Source organism: Vipera berus, assembly GCF_964194415.1.
Source record: "Vipera berus genome assembly, chromosome: W".
NCBI lineage: Eukaryota > Metazoa > Chordata > Lepidosauria > Squamata > Viperidae > Vipera > Vipera berus.
This window is the reverse complement of record NC_138210.1, coordinates 15591407-15610856: the sequence shown is the minus strand read 5'-3', so window position 1 is coordinate 15610856 and position 19450 is coordinate 15591407. Positions and strand designations below refer to the sequence as shown.

The window sequence follows — 19450 nt, the reverse complement described above, 5'->3', positions numbered from 1 at the left end:
CTCTTCCCCAGTAGCATATTGGACGCCTTCCGACCTGAGGGGCTCATCTTCCAGCGTCATATCGTTTTGCCTTTTGGTACTGTCCATAGAACAATTTATACACTTCCAAAAAACTCCCCTCTGATAATCAGAGTTGAAAGTAGCTTCAGCAGTGGTCTCTTGGCTAATTAAGGAGAGTTTTGAAAACATCTCAGGATTCTCCCTCCCTGTTGGCACAAGGCAATTAAGTAAATAAACAGTCTTACCCTTGCATGTATTCCAAAATCATTACTCAAGGCAGGCCAATTTTACACTTTAAGAGTGAAGTGTCCTCCAGATAATTTGAGCTACATTTTCTTTCATTCATTCATTCATTTCATTTCATTCAATTTTTATAGCTGCCCATCTCAGTCAATGACTCTGGGTGGCTTACAGTTAAAAAAAAATTGCAATTGTACCGTTACCCCCTCAGAGGCTGCCAAAGCCCAGGCCCTTCCAGCCCTGGTCCCCTCCGGTGCGCTCTGCAGCTGCGCTCTCAAGGTGTTAGTAAAGTGTCTCTTCTAGGTGTTAGTAAAGTGTCTCTTCTAGTAGAAGCTCACGCGAAGTGAGGAGGTGGCAGACTCTAATCGTTAAAAAGGGGGGGCTTTCAGGAACAAAGATGACCAGCCTCTAGCCTTGATAGTCAATACGTGAGGGTGTTTAACAGCCCCAGACAATCATAGCAGCAATAGTCAATGATTTCACAGTGACCATTTGGAAACAAGTGGGGTGGGGAAAACCCTGGCTCCAGGCAACGATAGGAACACGAACAAAGGTAGTCAGTGTTCTACAGTAATAGCTTGTCCCACAAGGACAACTGCCCACAATGTCTATAACTTGCACAAGTAACAATAATCAAAGTTCGGATGGCCACTAGTCTCCAAAGCAGCAACGCTCGCAGTCTCAGGTCTCGTTGGTGTCAAAACCCCTCCCCCCTGTCCTTTATTGTTAAAATCTGAATTTAGCAACCCCAGCAACTCTCTCTCTCCTCACTCTCTCTCTTGCCTCCACTCGGGATATCCCCCCTGCGAAAGAAAGCAGTAAAATTCCACCTTCGCACTCTCACTCTCTCCTTCAGGTCATCTGCCAGTTGTCGATTTCCTTCAACATGCAGAGGAGGTTTGCTGTAACCAGTGATATTTTTGAGTTTTCCACATATTTGCTGGTTCATCTGTTGAGAGCTGATTCCTCAGCTTTTCGGAGTACCTTCTTTTTGCTCCTCTGATCTCCCTTGTTAATACATTTCAGGCCTGATTGTACAGCATTCTATCTTTTTTTCCTGTAGGCTTCCTCTTTGGCACGACATAGTTGCTTGAGTTTAGCTGTGAACCAAGGCTTATTGTTACTGTATATTTTCAAGTTCCTGGTTGACACACATAGGTCTTCACCAAAACTAACATATGATGTTACAGCATCTGTGAATTCATCCAAGTCTGCAAAGGTATTTTCGAAAACCTTCCAATCAGTGTAGTCAAAGCAAGCCTGTAGCTTTAGCTTTGCCTCCTCAGTCCAAGACCTCACTGATTTAATTGTTGGTTTTATGGTTTTAAGCATTTGTCTATAAACAGGTACAAGGTGAATCATACAGTGATCAGAGTGTCCCACAGCTGCTTGTGGTAAAGACCAATAAGCATCTTTTAGTGTTGTGTAGCAGTGGTATAATGTACAGGTGAAACTAGAAAAATTAGAATATCGTGCAAAAGTTCATTTATTTCAGTAAGGCAACTTAAAGGGGGAAACTAATATATGAGATAGACTCATTACATGCAAAGCAAGATAGTTCAAGCCGTGATTTGTCATAATTGTGATGATTATGGCATACAGCTCATGAAAACCCCAAATCCACAATCTCAGAAAATTAGAATATTACATGCAATCAATAAAACAAGGAGTGTACATAGAACAATATCGGACCTCTGAAAAGTATAAGCATGCATATGTACTCAGTACTTGGTTTGGGCCCCTTTTGCAGCAATTACTGCCTCAATGCGGCGTGGCATGGAAACTATCAGCCTGTGGCACTGCTGAGGTGTTATGGAAGACCAGGATGCTGCAATAGCGGCCTTCAGCTCTTCTGCATTGTTCGGTCTCATGTCTCTCATCTTTCTCTTGGCAATGCCCCATAGATTCTCTATGGGGTTCAGGTCAGGTGAGTTTGCTGGCCAATCAAGCACAGTAATCCCACGGTCATTGAACGAGGTTTTGGTGCTTTTGGCAGTGTGGGCAGGTGCCAAGTCCTGCTGGAAAATGAAGTCAGCATCCCCATAAAGCTCATCTGCGGAAGGAAGCATGAAGTGCTCCAAAACCAAGCTCAGAGAACACCAAGGACCCCACAGACTAGCTAGTTGCGAGGTGAAATTAGGTGGGAAGCCGATTTTGTTCCCTTTAGTGAATGGCAGTAAAGCATCAGTTGGGCAGCCAGCCATAAATGCATGTAAAACACACACATGCACTCTTTAGAGATGCCTTACTGATCAAGTGTTCACACATTATTTTGGGTCGCCTCCTGCCTCAGTTTCCCCACCCCAGTCTCTCTTCTTTCTCCACACATGCACGGAATATTCCTTTCCATAGAAGAAATCTCTTTCGGCTGTTTTCCAGCGCAAAGAAGTGTAATGGGATCTGCTTTTCTTGAATTGTCAGTGCCTTGGTTGTTTCTGTTCTCAGGCAGATTTCCCTCATGGAAGCAAGTCCCAAGGTAATCAGGTCTGGGTTAGATTAAATCCAGACATTAAGGGTCTGGGGCCTGGGCAAAGAGAGACTAAAGGCGGAGCTGGCCCAGAGGTCTTATTCAGCATCATCAATAGAGCAGAGACACTGTAAGTGAACATCAAAAATGGGCTTCAGGGTTTTAAGAAAAGATCTACCTTAGCCTAACTAATCTCAATTGGGTGAGCAAAGGCAATTTTTTAAACAAATATTTTATATTTATTGGCATTCAATGGGAAGGTGAGGGAGGATGTGTCCTAAATTCTATCATCCATAAAGAACAGAGGTGTTAATCAATTCGTGGGTATTGATCAATTAATGGTTGGGAATAATCCATCAATTAACTGAATTCAATTGTGTGGATTTATGAAAGGAGCTACTTAGTTTAAAGGAAACTCTTATCTTTACTGTCCAGTGGATCACTTTTCTGACTCTCCAGTCATATTGATTGAAATAGTCAACTAAATGTAATTCCTATATCCATTTTCTTGGGAGTAACATCTACTTTGTGTCTGCAGGTGTATGAGTGAAACAGAGTGAAATAGATACATCAACTATTTGAATTGGTTGATGAACCTTTTGATCAATAATCTCTAGAACAAACTTTGAGGAAATCTGTGCCACTTCTTTGTGAAGGCGATATCTTTCCTCTGCAGTTAATTGGCTTCCAGTCAGTTCCATTGTAACCAATTTGTTTCAGAGATATCACTTATTTCCTGGAAAATTATGCTTCAGAGATTATGCAGGGATAAATACCTTCAGGCAGACCTGGGAATGAGTTATTTATTCTTGAAAGAAGAAAGTGGTATTTGCTCCAGTAAGTATTCCTGGCTAACAATGATTTTATTAATACCTTAGGAGCTTTCTGATACTTGATTTCCTCTAGGCCAGCATTTTCCATCCCAACACCACCAGGGTAGTGACTGGGGTGATGGGAGATACAGTTCAACACATTTGGAAGGCCAGATTGAGGAAGGCTTTGATTAAAGACAGTGGCCCAGAAAACCTCTGAAACCTTCTCTGAACCCCTCCTTCCCACCATCACCGAGGCAGGACACAGGACGCCTGTGGAGCTGCTGAAAGGAGTTTTAGAACACCTGGCGCCAAGCTCTTGTTCTTCTCTTCCTTTTCTCCAGTTAAATCCAGAAGGGACTGGAAAAGTCAGGTGGGTGCAGAATTTTGCTGGCTCCAGCTCTTGAAAGGTTTCACTCACCTTCCCCATTGGAATATAGATGCCACTTGAACGTCTTTGGCAAAATGCCATTTGTTTAGCTTTGAGGCCTCACCCCAAACAACAAAAGGGGAAAGTATAAGGCAGGCAAAGAGGAACTGAGGGGGGGGGCAAAGGTGAAAGGAACGCGCTTCCAACCTCGCCTGTTTTATGGCTGGGACAGGACTCCTAAAAGCCTCTTAAGAAGCTGCAGAGGACAGTGTTTTTTAAAATGGAAATCAAAACAGTAACAACACTTTTCAAACCGAAACCGGAAGCTGCGAGATGAAAACAATGTTTTACGTTCTTTCCCATGACGATGACATATTTACACTACTAGTGATACTGCAGGAATCGCAATGAGAGAAGGCAGTCGATTGAGTGAATTTACTCTACAGGTTTTTCATAAAATGTGTGCTTTTGCCAGGGTTTTTCAGCAAGTAACTGAGATCTTCCATTCCCACACCCCCAAATCAGTTTTTCAAATTGCGGGAAATTTGGTCGGGGTTACAGGACCCCCTGGGGTGGCACTCCAGGAAAAGGAAATCTTCACCCTGCTGATTCTCTCCTGCTCCCAGCTCACCTTCCAAAGTTTGTGCCTGGAAAATCTTATGACTTGCGACCATTTTTCACACTTCCGACCTTTGCACTGGGGAATCCAGATTCAATTAACAGGGTTACTAACTTATCAACTGCAGTGATTCACTTAACAACTGAGGCAGGAAAGGTCATAAAAATGGGGCAAAACTCACTTAACAAATGTCTCACAACCACAACTGAGCCCAAAATTTCTGTTGTTAAGTCAAGGACTACCCGTACTACATTCCTGTTGGAGGCACCTTCCATGTTGAAAGGATTAGTTAGTGATTTGCCCAAGAGGGGAGCTCATTCCATCACACAGCTTGCACTCTCAGGTTTGGAGCTGTCAACTTCTCATTGGTGTTCTGAATCAAGGTCCTAACCACATGAGCCACTGCATCCTCTTCACTGAGGGCTTGGGATGCAAGGCAAGACCACCTGAAGACAGCTTCAGCTTTTAATGAGGACTTCATTTACACAGAAGTCAATATGCATTTTGGGGCGAAAGGATTAGTACTTGACCCAGGAAGCTCCCACCACAGTATTTCCAAAAGAGCTGGGTTTTGGTTCATTGCCCTTCTTTTTCCTAGTAAATCAGCAAGTTCTCTCTAGGGTCTCCAGCTGATCTTCTTGGGTTTAATCTTGGAGACCTTGAAGCTAAAGGTTGTAATAATTTGGCTTGCACCAATTGTGGGAGAGAAAACAAGGACTACTGATAGTTGAACTAGAGAGTTTGGGAATCTTAACCTCAGCCACAGGCTTCCTTTTCGAATAAAGAACCAAAGCAAATAAGAGACTGCTATATGAGTACATTTATTACAGAGATTTCTAGGACCCATAAAATCCTGCTTTGAATTCCATCCTCTTTTTTCCCCAACAGAATCTCAGAACCTTGAATGATTGTACAGAAAATATCAGAAGCACTTGATCACAAAATACAGCTGATAAAACTCAGTTTTAACTTACACCAAAACTTTGTACACCATGCAAAGTTCCATACATAAATCACAGGAAATATACATTTGTTTGGGCCAATTACCACATTCAGAAGTTAAGCTGAGAAATCTAAGGAAGGATAAATGAGAAATTGGGAGCAGGCTCAACCCAGAGATTTTGGGAAAGGAAATGGTGGGGGTGGGCAGACCTTAATAAGCAATGTTTCTTTTTAAAAAATCTAGTGCCCTTTCAAGGTTCTTATCTAACTCATTTGAAGGAAGAATACTAGTCTATGATATTTTTTGAGGTATCTGAGTTGAACACATCTTTGATCATGCCAACTTCACTTTTCGCTATAAAATTGAATTAAGTTTTGAGAATGTAGCTACCCTGTTTCAAATTCATAATCTAAACATTTCTAGAAAATCTGTAAAAGACAAATCTCTTGGACAAAATATTTACAACCAGCAACTCATACGCAGTCAAATTAAAGCCTCAACTTTTTAGAAGTCATGTAAATGATTTCAATAGTGCACCTCTTTTTGGAACTGTGAACCTCTTCATCTCTGCCATGGAGGAAAGCCTACAGAAATGTTCTTTGGCAACTTGATTCTGGTCTATCAACTTTATCATTATGATAATCACTTTTTGACTATTCCCACAAAGAGTTTACTGTAGAGAAGGGAAACTCATAAATAAATCATTGTACTTAACACTGAGAAAAATGTCTGATGTTGAATTAAGGACATTTTCAGTCTGTTAATAGGACTGTGATCCTGAACCATTGGTTCCTAATCCAGCCAAAAATAACTTTAGCTAAATCTCAAGGATATCAATCTGGTTTATGCCACGAAGTCTCTCTCTATTATTTCTCCCTCCCCTGGGTAACTCAGTAGTCCTGAATTATGCCCATCAATTTGGAAGAAGGTCCCAGGAAAACCAGTGAGATTTGCTTCCAGCAAGTTTCAGTATGAGGTGTCAGTTATGTGAAGACTGGCAGTCAGAAAACAATCAATCTGGAACCCAACTTTTTGAGAAAGGGGTGGGGTGTGGGATCCCACTTCAGTCTTTAGAAAAGTAGGCTTGGGACACCATCAACTACTCTAGGGGTGTGCATGGGGGGGCAGGGAGTGAAGAATGAGTAGCACCTGTGGAGCTTAATTTGAGATAGAGTGTCTCAGTATTGGATAACCGGAGCTAGTATAAATATTTATAGAAGTATATACCAGGTCAGATTTATAAAAGTATTAACATAATAGAAAATTAATGTTATTATACCTAATATAGATATTGAAAATCTAGGGAGAGGAGTTGCTCAGACATTACCCCTGAATTGTATCTGAAGAGGAACGAGAAGGAAGAAAGGAGAGGAGAGAGGGAAAAGAGTAGAGGAGGGGGGGAAGGAAGTAGGAAGGTTGGAGGAGAAGAGGAGGAGAAGTGGGGAGAAATGGGAGGGGAGTGGTGAAGGAAATAGGAGAGGAAGAAGAGGGAAGTAGGGAAGAAAGAGAAGAAAGGGAGAAAGAAGGTAGAGAAGAGGGAAGAGGAGTGTGGTTACAGTAAAAGGGGAAATGGATGAGCAACACCAAAATTTATGTGTATGTATTTATGTTATTAAGAGTATCTGATAGATAAGAATGTAAAAAGAATGTATGTTAATACTTGATAAAATATTACAGTATATTTGTTGATATGTATGGGGGAGAGTTGAAAAAAAAAATAAAAAAATGGGCTAAGAGATAGTGTGTCTGAAGTAGAAGAACTGGGAGAGGGGATACACGAGGATGAGCTGGACTTTTTGAAGTCCTCTATCTTCATTTCCAGTTGGTGTGGCCTGAGAGATGGGCAGCAAGCCTTCTTTCTCCCTCTTCTTTTGTTTCCTCCTGCAGTTCTTGAACCACATCTTGAACTGGGTTTCACTGAGTTGCACAGAGGCCACAATGTCTACCCTGCGAGCTCTGGTAAGATATTTATTGAAGTGGAATTCTTTCTCCAACTCCATCAACTGCTTGGTGGTGAAGTTGGTAGGAACTGTGTTGGGCTGGCCCACATAACCAGCTTTCCCTGAAAAAGGCAACAACAGGGACAAGTCACACAATCACAGCCTGCTGCATTAAGCATGGATTCAAGGCCTTGATTGATAGGTGACATTTATTGAAACAGGGCTTCAAGACAAAATTCACAGGCACTTGTTGGGAAGGTAACAGCGTTCCGTGCGCCTTTGGCGTCTAGTCATGCCGGCCACATGACCACGGAGACGTCCTCAGACAAGCGCTGGCTCTTCGGCTTTGAAACGGAGATGAGCACCGGCCCCTAGAGTCGGAAACGACTAGCACGCATGTGCGGGGGAACCTGAACCTTTACCTTTAACTGCAACATGCTTGGCTTCTGGATATCACCCTGCCAACCTTACCTGACAAGACCAACTTAGATAAGTCAGACAAACGAGGTTGATTCACAGCCAGTGGAGAGCACATGCCTTTAAAACTGAGCATTTAACATGATGGTACACTTTAGGATAACCTGTTGCATTCAGGGACCGAAACACCCCTTTCCGTCTGATATCTAGGAAAGCCAGGTTGGTCTGCAGAAAACTCTTCAATGTCCAGAATTGCTTAACCACCGGACAAATGCGGACTAGCCTGTTTTAGGAGGGTTTCTCTTCACTTTCATCCAGTGGAAAGTCTGGGCGGGTAGAGACGCCTCCAAAGAAGGGGAAGTCAAGCTTTCTGGGTGGGCGGAGTGGTGACGCGCAGACACCGTCGCAGCCAACCTGCCTGCCTGCCTCCCTCCTCCTCCTCTCTTCTCAGCCAGCGTGTTGGGTTTGGAGATCTGAGTCGGCGAGCCAGTGTGCGCCCAAGCGCTCAACCTTGAGCAGCCGCCGCGGGAACAACAGCAGTGGCAACAGAAGGCACCGAGCAGTCGCCGGAGCAGGCTACTCCAGCGTGGATTGAAGGACCCAGAAACTGGCTCTGCAGGTAGGCAAAAGCGCTCGCCATCAGATCGGCCGCAGCTTCTCCGGCACCGTCTTCCGGGCTAGAAAAGCCTAAAAGGCCCGACTGGTTTGCAGGAAGAAAGCGATCATCCGGGCAAGGGGTCAGCTGGGGTCCCTCCCCCCCAGCTCGGGACAGCCCGAGCCTGGGGCGAACCGGCAAGAGTTAAGTCCTTAGTCCAACCTCCCACGGCTATTTGCATGGAAATAATTGTTGCCGCCGGGGACGCGGAAGGGCGGTGACTGGGAGGGAGGCGACTAGGTTGAAGTCAAGGCTCTGGGCTGACGCAGAGGGGATTCTACTGGTGGTTGACACCGTTTGGTGAGTAAAGGAAGCGCTTACAAAGGTTGCTATTGGCAGCGGTCTTCCATTCTCCACAGCTCAGCGACTGAAGAGGCAGAGCGCCTGTGCAAATAGTCGGCCTCCTCGCTCCCCTGCCTGCCTCTTCCTTCTCCTTTCCCCTCCTTATAGGATACACACCCGGTTTGAAAACACCAGACAGCAGAATGTTCTCTGAAATACCGCCTCGCGATTAAAAGGCAGGAGAGTGAGGAAAAGGACTGCGGGGCGACAACGGTTCGGGGGTCATTCTTTCTAATCTACTGTACATCTTTCGCTGTGGAACACAAAAGGTCCGCGCTCAGTGAGGGCCCTCTCTCTGCCTTCTGTTTCCCATCCACCCACACAAGTTCCTTCTTGGAAAGGTGTCATTAAAGACACCGTTTTTCACTGAGTTTAGAACTGGGCCGAAGGATCAATTGTTTACTAAGTGCTTTGAAGGGACTTTTTTTAAAGACAGAAGTTTTCACAGAGAATATTCACAGAAAGGGAGAAATTTAAGTGTCACCAGGGGTAAAACAAAACAAACATGGAAAAAGCCTGAGAAGTTTTGCTTCAAAGAGGCAGAAAGCATCAACGCTTGTCTGTGCCTGTTTTCTAACTTCTGGTATTCTTATCAAGAAGTTAGAATTAACTCACATTTATTAGCAAGTTAGCTGTAGGAGATGACCAGGCTGAGCACGAGGGAGGCAGGCGTCTGTCAAACCACCATCAGTCTCTAGTCCCTTGTGCCTACAAGAGATCTAAGTCCAGCCCACCTTGAATTCTGTTGACTTATCTACTGCCAATTTGCTTTGACCCTTAGTTCAGACTCTTGTACAATAAACCTATATTCTTTTGAACTGCCTGGACTCCTGATTTCCAGAGCTTGACATTAGCATTATCGGATTCACAAATTCTAAATAATTATTACTTCACTCACACTGCCAGATACCATTGTAGTCTTTATCTAATTAGATTGCCATTTTCTTTCCTAAAAAGCTATATCTCTAGGTTAGCTCTTCTAACTTAAAGTCCCCATTTTGATAAGAATGAAAGTTAGGACCCAGAAGACGTTGATCAAAATGTAAGCCTGCACTGATATCTGGCTATGAGTCATATAAAGACAGTTATTTTTTTTTTTAGAAGAAGGTCTCTGACATTTTTGTAGACAGCTAATTTCTGGTGTGCAGTTACCACCCAATTAAAAAACCCTCCCCTTTTATTGAAAGTTTGTTGTCTATGCTCAGGTCCTCAGGTCACTTTCATTAAGGAACAGAAGAATAAAGAAAATATCACTTTTGACGACTATATATATATATTTCTTTTTGTACACATGGTTATTTTTATTATTAGTGTCTGGTGGTTGTTTCTCTTTTTTTCTTTTCTTAACTTTGGAAATAAAATTAAAAATTTGTAAAAAAAAATCACCTGGTGCAGGGTGTATACCAAGCACAGATTGCAAATTGCAAGCTAGGCCTTCCCTTTTCATTATTTGCAATAGCTTAATAACCACAATTTGGAAGCACATTCAGTGGATAATATAGCTAATAACCAGATTAGTGAAGTTAGCAGTCAGTGTCAGCAGTGTCAGTGTTACCAGCAGTCAGCTTAAAAGAACATAGGTGTACACAGATTTCATGTTCCCTGCTACAAGAACATGGTCATTGCTAGTCGCCTTTGAAAATAAAAATTACCCTTCTTCCTTACACCAACCAAAAACGAATTATGACTAGCCACCTCCATGCGTAATGGTTTTAGATGGGGATCCCCTACCCCAGGAAATACATAAAAGGATTTTTATTTGTGCATGTGTTCCTGCAATTGATCTCTTTGATGACATTCTCGTTGACAGAAAGCATTTGATTTATGAGTTTATGAAGAATTGCACCCAGCCCTTCCAGCTGTTACCCACACATTCTACCCCACCCCACTTAGGTGGGTTGCAAAACAGGGAAGCAATCTATCACCAAAATAAATACACCAGGAGCAGAAGGACTAGCAAATGCGTGCCTGTAAAGCCTGAAGCATTTTCTTTCCCTCTGTAAATTCTTACAAAGAGAAAGGGAGAGAGATATTGGTACATACACACCCAGAAAGCAAACCACAACTATCACAGGCTGCTAGTTTGTAGGACAAAAGAACACATACCAACCTTTAACTTGGGCTAGGGGACAAAGACACACACACACACCACCTTCAATTAACAGCACTTTTAGATGGGCCTCATTTTTTGTGTGTTTTGGTGGGATGGCTAAAATGTTTTCTGAAATGTACACTTGTTAACATAGTTCAGAATGAGCTTTGGTGAGAATGCCTGTTTCTCCATCTTCGGCATGAGCTTTTGTTCTTTAAGCCTAATTTTTAACCTATAATTTTTATGACTTGCACAATTAATAACTAGCTTTTACCAAATAGTTTGTTTGATTTCCTCTCTTTTAGACTTCTTTTCTTGGGACCTTTGGACTATTGGGAAAACCATCAGAAATGTATCTTTGTTGGTTCCCTGCACCAACATTCCCTTCCAAGATATGGTTCGCAAAAATAAACAGTGACTACTACATAAATATACATTTTGATCTGTTTGCATAAATGCAGCATCCCACTAAGGAGCACTTGCTTTTTCCTTTTGCAAAATGTTCTTTCATATATACATATGTGTGAGACAAACTCACAATATTTTAATAGCACCAAAGCAGTGTTTCCATATTTTTAATTCTAATATGTGATAAGTATTAAATAGGGAAAAGTTTGTTTTTAATAAGCAGCAAAGATTTTCTAAGTTGTTGGGAAGGATTGTAACACTGCATTTTCGGGGATGGGGAGAAAAGGAAGGTAAACAATTTCAGTAGCTTCTTCCAATAAATGTCTTTCTCAGGAAAAAGGACAGAGGTTTGTGACCAAATTGTTTGGCATGGTTTCAGACCAAAAGAGGGAAAGGGGTAACTCCTTGTGCTAGTCATGAAGAGAAAGATAAAAAGGTGCTTGTAGTAAACAATTTATTCTACCCAAAAATACTTATGACAATGCATCCAAATGTAATACAAAAATAAAGTGAAGATACAAATTCGATATGATCACTTTCTTACAGGCCATATATGTTGCTTTCATAGAAGGACCTAAAATGTGGATAACTGAACATAACTTAGTTCTCCAATGCAAAGTAGTTCTCCAACACATCAGATGGGACAACCAAAAATGCTGAGAAAGGGAAAACATCAAACAAAGGTGGAGGGGAAAATAAAAAATGAGAGAGAGAAAAAAGAAGGTATAACCCTTGGCACATAAAGGTCTGTGGTTTCTCAATAATTCAGGTGCTGCAAGTCAATTGTGGTGAGTGTATCTGTAAAAAAGTCTAAGTTGTCAGTTGAAATATCTACAGGACTGCTGAGGGATGGTGGCAAACTGGGGGAGACGTCAGAAAGCTGTAGGCAGGAATCTGTGGAGAAAACGCTGAAGTCCTGCAAAGAAGAGGCTTCCAGAGCCTCCGGACTGCCATTGTTCAGGGCAGCTGCACAGTTCTGGCCCATTATTGAGGGACAAATGGGAACAGTGGGTGACTGGTGCTGAAAATGTTTGAGATTTTTCTCATTGCTGGTTAAAGTCAAAACTGGAAAAGTTTGGGAGTCTCCATTGTGGAGGCTTGGAGGAGCCTGTGGCTGATCCAGGGTATTCTGTTGAAAAGGGTGCCTTTCCCTGTCCAAAAGAGCCCCTGAGACATCGTTGAGGGCTTGCTCAAAAAGAGATTTCTCCTCTTTGGCTTTCTCGGGGTCCCCTAAACCTTTGCATTTCCCTTCGCTATTCTGATTTTCCTTGCTCTGGGTCTGCCTCTTGTGCTTCATCCGCCTGTTCTGAAACCAGACTTTGATTTGCCTCTCTGTCAGATCTAGGAGAGCGGCGATCTCCACCCTCCTTGGTCTACACAAATACTTGTTGAAATGAAATTCCTTCTCCAGCTCCAAAAGCTGCGTGTTGGTATAAGCAGTCCTTAGTCTCCTGGAGCTTCCATTAGCATTTTCGGAGATCTCCAGAGATTCTGTTGGACGAACAACCACAGTTAGAAGAGACGCATGCCATGGAACGGGTGGAAATATTGCCCCTAGTTGGACCTTTTCAGGACACATGACCCTGTTGAGAACAGAGTGGTACTGGTTGTGGGAAATCTCTGCCGTTCGCTCTCCTCTCCGAGGCATAAAAACACCCCAACTACAACAAAATGGCCGCCACTCGAATTCAGCAAAGCCATTGTGTTGCCCCCTTCCACGCCCGCTCTCCAAGGCCCAGTTTTCCCTCAGCTCGAGGAACTGCTTCGTCTCCATCTTCCAAACCTTCCCCTAGCCGATCAAACTTTATTAGTCATACCACAAATTATAATTAATGCATCAGCTGCTTAGCTGAGCAAAGCGTAATCTATCACTCTTCATTACTGTAAAGGACCCCAACTCTAGGACAGCGAGACAAGAGGGGGCCACGTCCAACTGAAATAAATCATCACACCCTAAACAAGTTAGGGGGGAAGAAACTTTGCTTGGGGTGGGGGCAAAGGAGGGTTGGTGTCTGATGCTTTTGCCTGTGGATCCCACCACCAGCTTCCTTCCTCAGGGTTCAGTGCCTGAGTTAGGAAGCCAACGCTCCAACAGGGAGGCGAAGGCAGTGGGGAGGGTGGGGGAGAACAAACAAATGGGGGGGGGGGAAAGCCTTGGGAAGCGGAATGGTGCAGCAAAGTCTTTCAACTGACCTTTGTGGCTCAGGCAAGCTGGTCCAGGGACGGAGGCCGAGGCATGCGGCTTGGACGCCTTTTTCTCTTTCATCCAGGGGTACTCCGGAGGCTGGAGGGTGCCGGCTGGCACTGGGCTGCCGCTGTTGCCTTTGGGGCTGTGCTTGGGACGGCTGCCGCTGCTGTGGCGAGAGTGGCTACCCGGTTTCAGGCTGGGGATGGTCTGCTCAAAAGGAGGAGGAGGAGGAATCAGTGTCGAGTATGAAAGCGTCGAATTCTTGATTGATGAACTTTGAAATGTATCAGCGACAGGGGGGAAAGATGTCAGGCACTCAGCGAGCGATGGCTGACTATTGATAAAGCCAATCTCTCGCTCAGTTTCGAAATTCATGGCCTTCAAATCGCAGCCCCCTTGGAGAAAAAGTTCCCTCTTATTTAGCGCTTGGGAGAGGGGGGAGCAAGGCCCAGGAAGGGGAAGGGCGGGGACCGTGAGAGACAGAGAGAGGGGGTGAGACAGAAAGAAAGGATAAAAAATATATAGAAGATCGCTCGTGGGATTTTTTTTCTAATTCACTGATTGCAGCCGTATGGGGACCGTGCTACTATTAAACCATTGAATTCATGGGGACAAGGTTGAAATTGGACCGAATTGGCTGTCACATGATTGCCTCTGCCCAATGACAATTTGGGCTTTAATCAAAAGAAGCCACTGTCTGATTGATCCAAAAAAGTCGAGAAAGAAAGCCTCATTGGGGCCAAAGAGGTATTATTTATACTTTTTTTTAAGGAGGAGGCTTTATCTTTGCTGCTCGCCCGCTCCTTTTGCCTCCTAATCTGAAATGTTATCTGAGGTGAGTGACTGCTTGTGTGTTTCTGCGTCTCTTGCTGTCGCCGCTTGGTCGTTTATTCCTACCGCCGCTGCTACTCCTGCAGCCGCCGCGCTCGGCTCTGTTCGCCCTGTAGGGCTTCTGCCCCGCTTGTCCCCCTCCCATTTTATTGTTTGGCACTGTCAGGCAAGCGCTTCGCACCTCACAAATCATTTAAGCACCTCCAATCTGAGCCCTTGAGTCATTAACAAAGTAATCCACTAATCTTCAAAGTTTTGACATTGCCGGCTCGGCGTCTCAACCGCATCAGAAAGTTGCACTTGGCCCACAACCAATCCTACAGAAAGAAATAATTACTTCCTAAAATTAAAACGAGCACCAAAACGAGGTGCGAGTTCCCACCTCCACCTCAAGACCTGGCAGCTTTCGGCATTTCTCCTGCGGGATGGTGGTCCACTTTTCTGAACTGTACAGTACAGAGAACAATTGGCAGCCGATCTTGGCATATATACATTGTGTGGAAGGAATTTATCCAGGAGCTTCGCTTCCATGGACAGAAGTCAGACCAGTGAGGTCAAGGATGTGTCTTGAGTTGGCTGGACAGAAGTAGATGGTAAAATCAGATGTATATCCAAAAGACACTCAAACCGTAGACATAGGTTTCACAAATAAAAAGTGGTGGATCACAAGAACAATCCAGAATATTAACATAAACCACACTGTCTCATTGGTTTTCCCCCTTAACTTCAACAAAAATAGGTGAGTCTTGATGCCAAGGAAATGTGTCAAAATTCAATATCAGAGTTTTAAAAATTATTAACCATGTAAACCAACCAAAGAGCTGGAAAGACAGTAAAACTGATCGCCTGACAAAATAAGATTGTTTGAAGACGCCATCTTTTGGTTTGCTTTTCTTTCAATTTGCTCATTCAACAATGTTGCAGGTTTGGACAGAACAGTTCTTCAATCGCCTCAAGGTAAAACGGAAAACAAAAGGAGTGGGGAGAACAATGGAAGGGACAGGAGGATTCAGTAAAAAGGGGAAGAAAATGGTATTTCCTTTCTTCCAAAGCAAAGGTACTATGTAGGAAGGGAAGAGAAGGGAAGAAAATGTTGTGAGGCATTCCTATATATTTCAAGGACACCCAAATATATTCCATGCTACTTTGAGTACTTCTGAGATTCTGAGTTAATCCTGGAAATTGTTCACAAGCTGTTCAAATGATAAACTAGTTGCTCCATCTTCTCATGAAGCACATCTGAGCAAAACAAAAAGGAACAACGGGTCCTTCTCGTTTTGAGCGAATCAATCCCCACACTATGGAAGGAGAGCTGGGGAGGGGTGGGATATTGTAATAATCTTAACAAAATTCAAATTGGAAATTGTTATTTAAGAAGAGGGGGGAAAGAGGGAGCCTTAGAAATATACATGTTGTTGGGGGTGGGGTGTGTGATTTAATTTTCTTGCTTTACTTCAAACAAAGCTCTGCTGAAGTGTAGGCGCTATCAATCTTGTCTGCCAAAATGCTCTGACAGCTTCTGGCCCTTAAGAACACATGCCGAGCTTCTTGCTCTTTCCGAGGTGAAATGTGGCAGAGAAAAAAAGAAAGGTTGGGGGGGGAGAGAAACTCCAGTAAATAAGCAAAAGGGATGCTGCTGCTTATTTTGCCAAATGGATCCCACCTTACCCCACCCCCTCAATGAAGGATAGAAATTTCAGCTCTTTAACTTGCCTCAGAGACAGCTACAGGCCTAAGGATTTTATTTCATTTCTTATTTATAAATATTGATAACAGGAAAAGTGTTGCTGGTGTGTGTGCATGCTTCTGTATGTTACATGTAAAAGAACCCCACAAGGAGGTAAGGCGAGCAAGGGAGGTGGCTGGGTCATTTGGTTTACTGAGGCTTTGTGAGTTTTAAATTGGTGTGGGAAGGATTTGGGAAGGGTTTTTTTGTTTTTTGTGTGGGAAGAATTGTGGTTTTTTTTTTGTTTTTTTGGTGGGCAACCTAATAGAAAAACCACCTGGAACAAAGAGCTTTTCTCCTTAGTTGTTTTTTTAAAGTAGCATTTTTCCTTCCTTATTTCTGTGTTTTCTATCAGAACACACATTTTCTGTAAGAAGGCATGTAGATAAAATATATGTAGCATGAAGGGAAGGGATAAATGCCTTTGAAATCAGATAGGAAAAGGAAAAAAACCTACTTCCTTTCTCTTATATACCTTCTTAAGGGTCGTTTTTTCTGTCCTAGTTCCAACCAGGGGTTACTCTCTTTTTCTCTTTCTGTCACTCCTTGAATGCCTTAATTTCATATAATGCATTCTTTCTTTGATTAAATTTGAAGAGAAAAATAACACTCAAAATCCCTTTTCTATATATTTTTCTAAAAGCTACATTCTGGAGCTTCAAACCGATTCCTCTGTCTCATAACTCTCTTTTAAATAGTTTTTTTCAATAGATGTAGTGATTCCTGTTCAGTCTGGAGTCAAAGCTGTAAGTATACATGGGAAATGGTTAAGGGAAGATAAAATGCTGTAAGTATGGAATGCAAAATTAGAATGCACTGGCCACTGGAAGCTTTTCAGATATGGAGGGGAGGAAAGGTATGTTGAGAAGAAAAAGACCAGAGAGATTCTTGGGTGAAAAAATGAAGAGGATTGATAATATTTTAGAAAGGGAAACCAATATGATGGCAAATTTATTGAGATTAAACAGACTAGCTACATCATAAAGTGGCATACCCTATCTTATCCATATTAAGGCAGATTTGCATGTACATACTGAGGTCTTCGTAAACAAATTCACAAATTCGAGACAGAGGACAAACCCCATGTCTTTAAATTACATGTTTTCTCTGGAAATAAAAGGGGAGGGTTCAGTCTATGGATTCGCCATGTTTGTTAGCACAGATGTATTTGAGGGACAGAAATTATCTTGTAGGGCTGCATCAAACACTTTTTTAGAAAATGTGTGTACGCCTGTGTTTATGCGTGGGTGAGTGGTTATATACATACGCGTATATTATATAGATTTTTTTTCCTATTTCCCCTTCTGTCTCTGATCTAGAAAGAGTGGGAAATACTGGGATGTGAAAGGAAATTAGATAACAAGATGTGCGGAATATCAATTCCACAATTGCCATAGCCAGAGAGGAGAAGCAGTTTAGTTCGTGGGGGAGACTGTAAGGAACAGCTTTTTCATAGCTGCCCAAGTCGACTCGCGAACCGATTTATTGTTGCTTAATCCGTTTCTTCATTACTGGGATGATAAATTGTATCTGCCTGTAAACGAATGTGCTTTGAATCCGCGCAAATATGAGCCCATGCGCTCGTTTTAAGTCGGCGGACTCTTACTCAATTTCGTCTCTAGAAAAACAACACAACTTGCCCATCAGTTTCTCGACTGTCCATTTTGTTCCCAGGGGGAAAGTGTGGGGGTAGAAAGCCTCCAATCGTTTCAAAGGGCTCCCCTCGCGCAGAGGCGAGAAGGAACTGTGGGCTTCCTAAGAAACAGCTTCCAACAGAAGAGAACAGCCTGCAGCCGGGCAGCCTACGGTCTCCAGAGAAAAGTTACAGCACCTGAGCTTCGTTCGAGGAAGAGGCTCCTCCAGAAACAGCCTTTGTTTCTCAACCAGTTCGCGTGTCTTAGACCCGAGTCCACCACTCTGCAGAGGAGAACAGCCGTAGCGAAGCCAAGAAACCGAGACGACATAGGACAAAAAACATCTGCAGAGAGAGATGCCAACAATCGGCCACAGTCACAAACCGGGATCTTTTCCAGCTTGGAGCAGTTTAGCGCCCTTCGTGTGAGACTTTTCTTTGGGGAGGTCGCTAGGAAAGCGCTGACTCAGGAAAATATTCACAGAATCTGTCTGCGTCTAGAATCAAATCCGAGCGACAGGAACGCTTGTTCGACTAGCCTTGAAGATGCTTGAAGAGGCTTTGTTAGGTTTTAAGGCAACAGACGATCGCGCTTCTGGAAAAGTTACTTAAGTTTTCGCAGCTATAAAAGTCTAGTCAGAAGGAAGAGGGGGGGGTTAAAAAGGTTGGCTAACGGGAATTTGTGTATTTAAAACTCAAGAGGTCAACTGTTCCCCAAGTTCTCTTTCTTGCTCCTTTTTTATTTGGGGGTGGGGGATAGCAATCAAATGATCTTATCTGAAATCTCTATTATTCAGAATAAATTTTTTTATTTATTTTTAAGAATGAGAGCAGCAAGGAATGTATCATTTTCAAAACAAATCTGATTCTTTGTTGTCAAACTCGGGTTTACCGGTTTTCTACTTATATTAGTCTACAGACATCAATTTCCTTTCCTACCCTGACGGTTGTTTTGCAGATTTTATTGCTTTTTTCTTTTCTTTTTTTTAAATAAAAATTCTGGTTCCTTTTTCAAATGATATTCTCTTTGTATGCCATTGAACATATAGCCAGGTCAAGATCTTCTGAATACTCAAGGTACAGAAGTTTATTTTTATATCTTTATAAATATGAACAGATGGGAATAAATAAACATTTAGATCATTCAAAGTTTGCAAAAAATATAAATCTGAAAGTTCAACAGCATACACAAGTTAAAGATTTACACATATTAATAAACATTTTGTTCAGGGAGCCCCTGTTTAAGCACCTTTCTTATTATCTAAAAGAAGTGCAGTTAAAATAAAAAATGTTTCCCAGGTGGGACTGATTCTGTACGAAAAAAATCACATTTAAGAACTTCCTGTAGAATATTTGTTCATAATACCCTGTTTTGATAAAAGTGTGGACGTTTAAGCCTGTGTATACTCTCGAAGAAAGATCACAAGGCAAGAGTTCAAGGAAATAAATATCCACTATTGGAGCAATTAAAGCAACAAATATTGCTAGGTCCTCATAAACTGGAAAACGCACTTCACTAAAAGAAAAACACATCAGAACAAAATCTAGAAACAAATAAAATTATGTATGTTTTTTGGGGGGACATTTTAGAGTTGATTTTTCCCCTCCATCAAAGAACTGAATGACTACAGAGTTAGACCAAAAATAGATGGTCCCGAATGCCCTATGGTATCCACATAATTCCTCCAACATAGATGGGGTTTCCTTGTATATGTGAATTGCCATAACTGTTATCTTGAAGAGGATGATGGTCATATTCAGGTGCCA

The 19450-nt window shown here is 42.6% G+C and overlaps 1 protein-coding gene and 1 long non-coding RNA gene across 2 annotated transcripts; one reads left to right on the top strand and one right to left on the bottom strand.

The window, feature by feature from the left end:
- Positions 1-7338: 7338 nt before the first annotated feature.
- Positions 7339-11313, top strand: LOC308676483. Its single transcript, XR_014028300.1, has 3 exons — positions 7339-7410; positions 8260-8427; positions 11203-11313. It is a non-coding gene; the product is annotated as an uncharacterized lncRNA (long non-coding RNA).
- Positions 11314-12062: 749 nt separating this feature from the next.
- On the bottom strand, positions 12063-13913 carry LOC308676481 (homeobox protein Hox-A2-like; the record flags this gene model as incomplete). The annotated part of the gene is made up of 2 exons (XM_081342295.1): positions 13499-13913; positions 12063-12796 (listed from the first exon to the last, which is right to left on the bottom strand). Exons 1-2 carry the CDS (start codon positions 13866-13868, stop codon positions 12063-12065), a joined length of 1104 nt encoding a protein of 367 aa, XP_081198421.1. The 5' UTR covers positions 13869-13913.
- Between the last annotated feature and the right edge of the window lie 5537 nt (positions 13914-19450).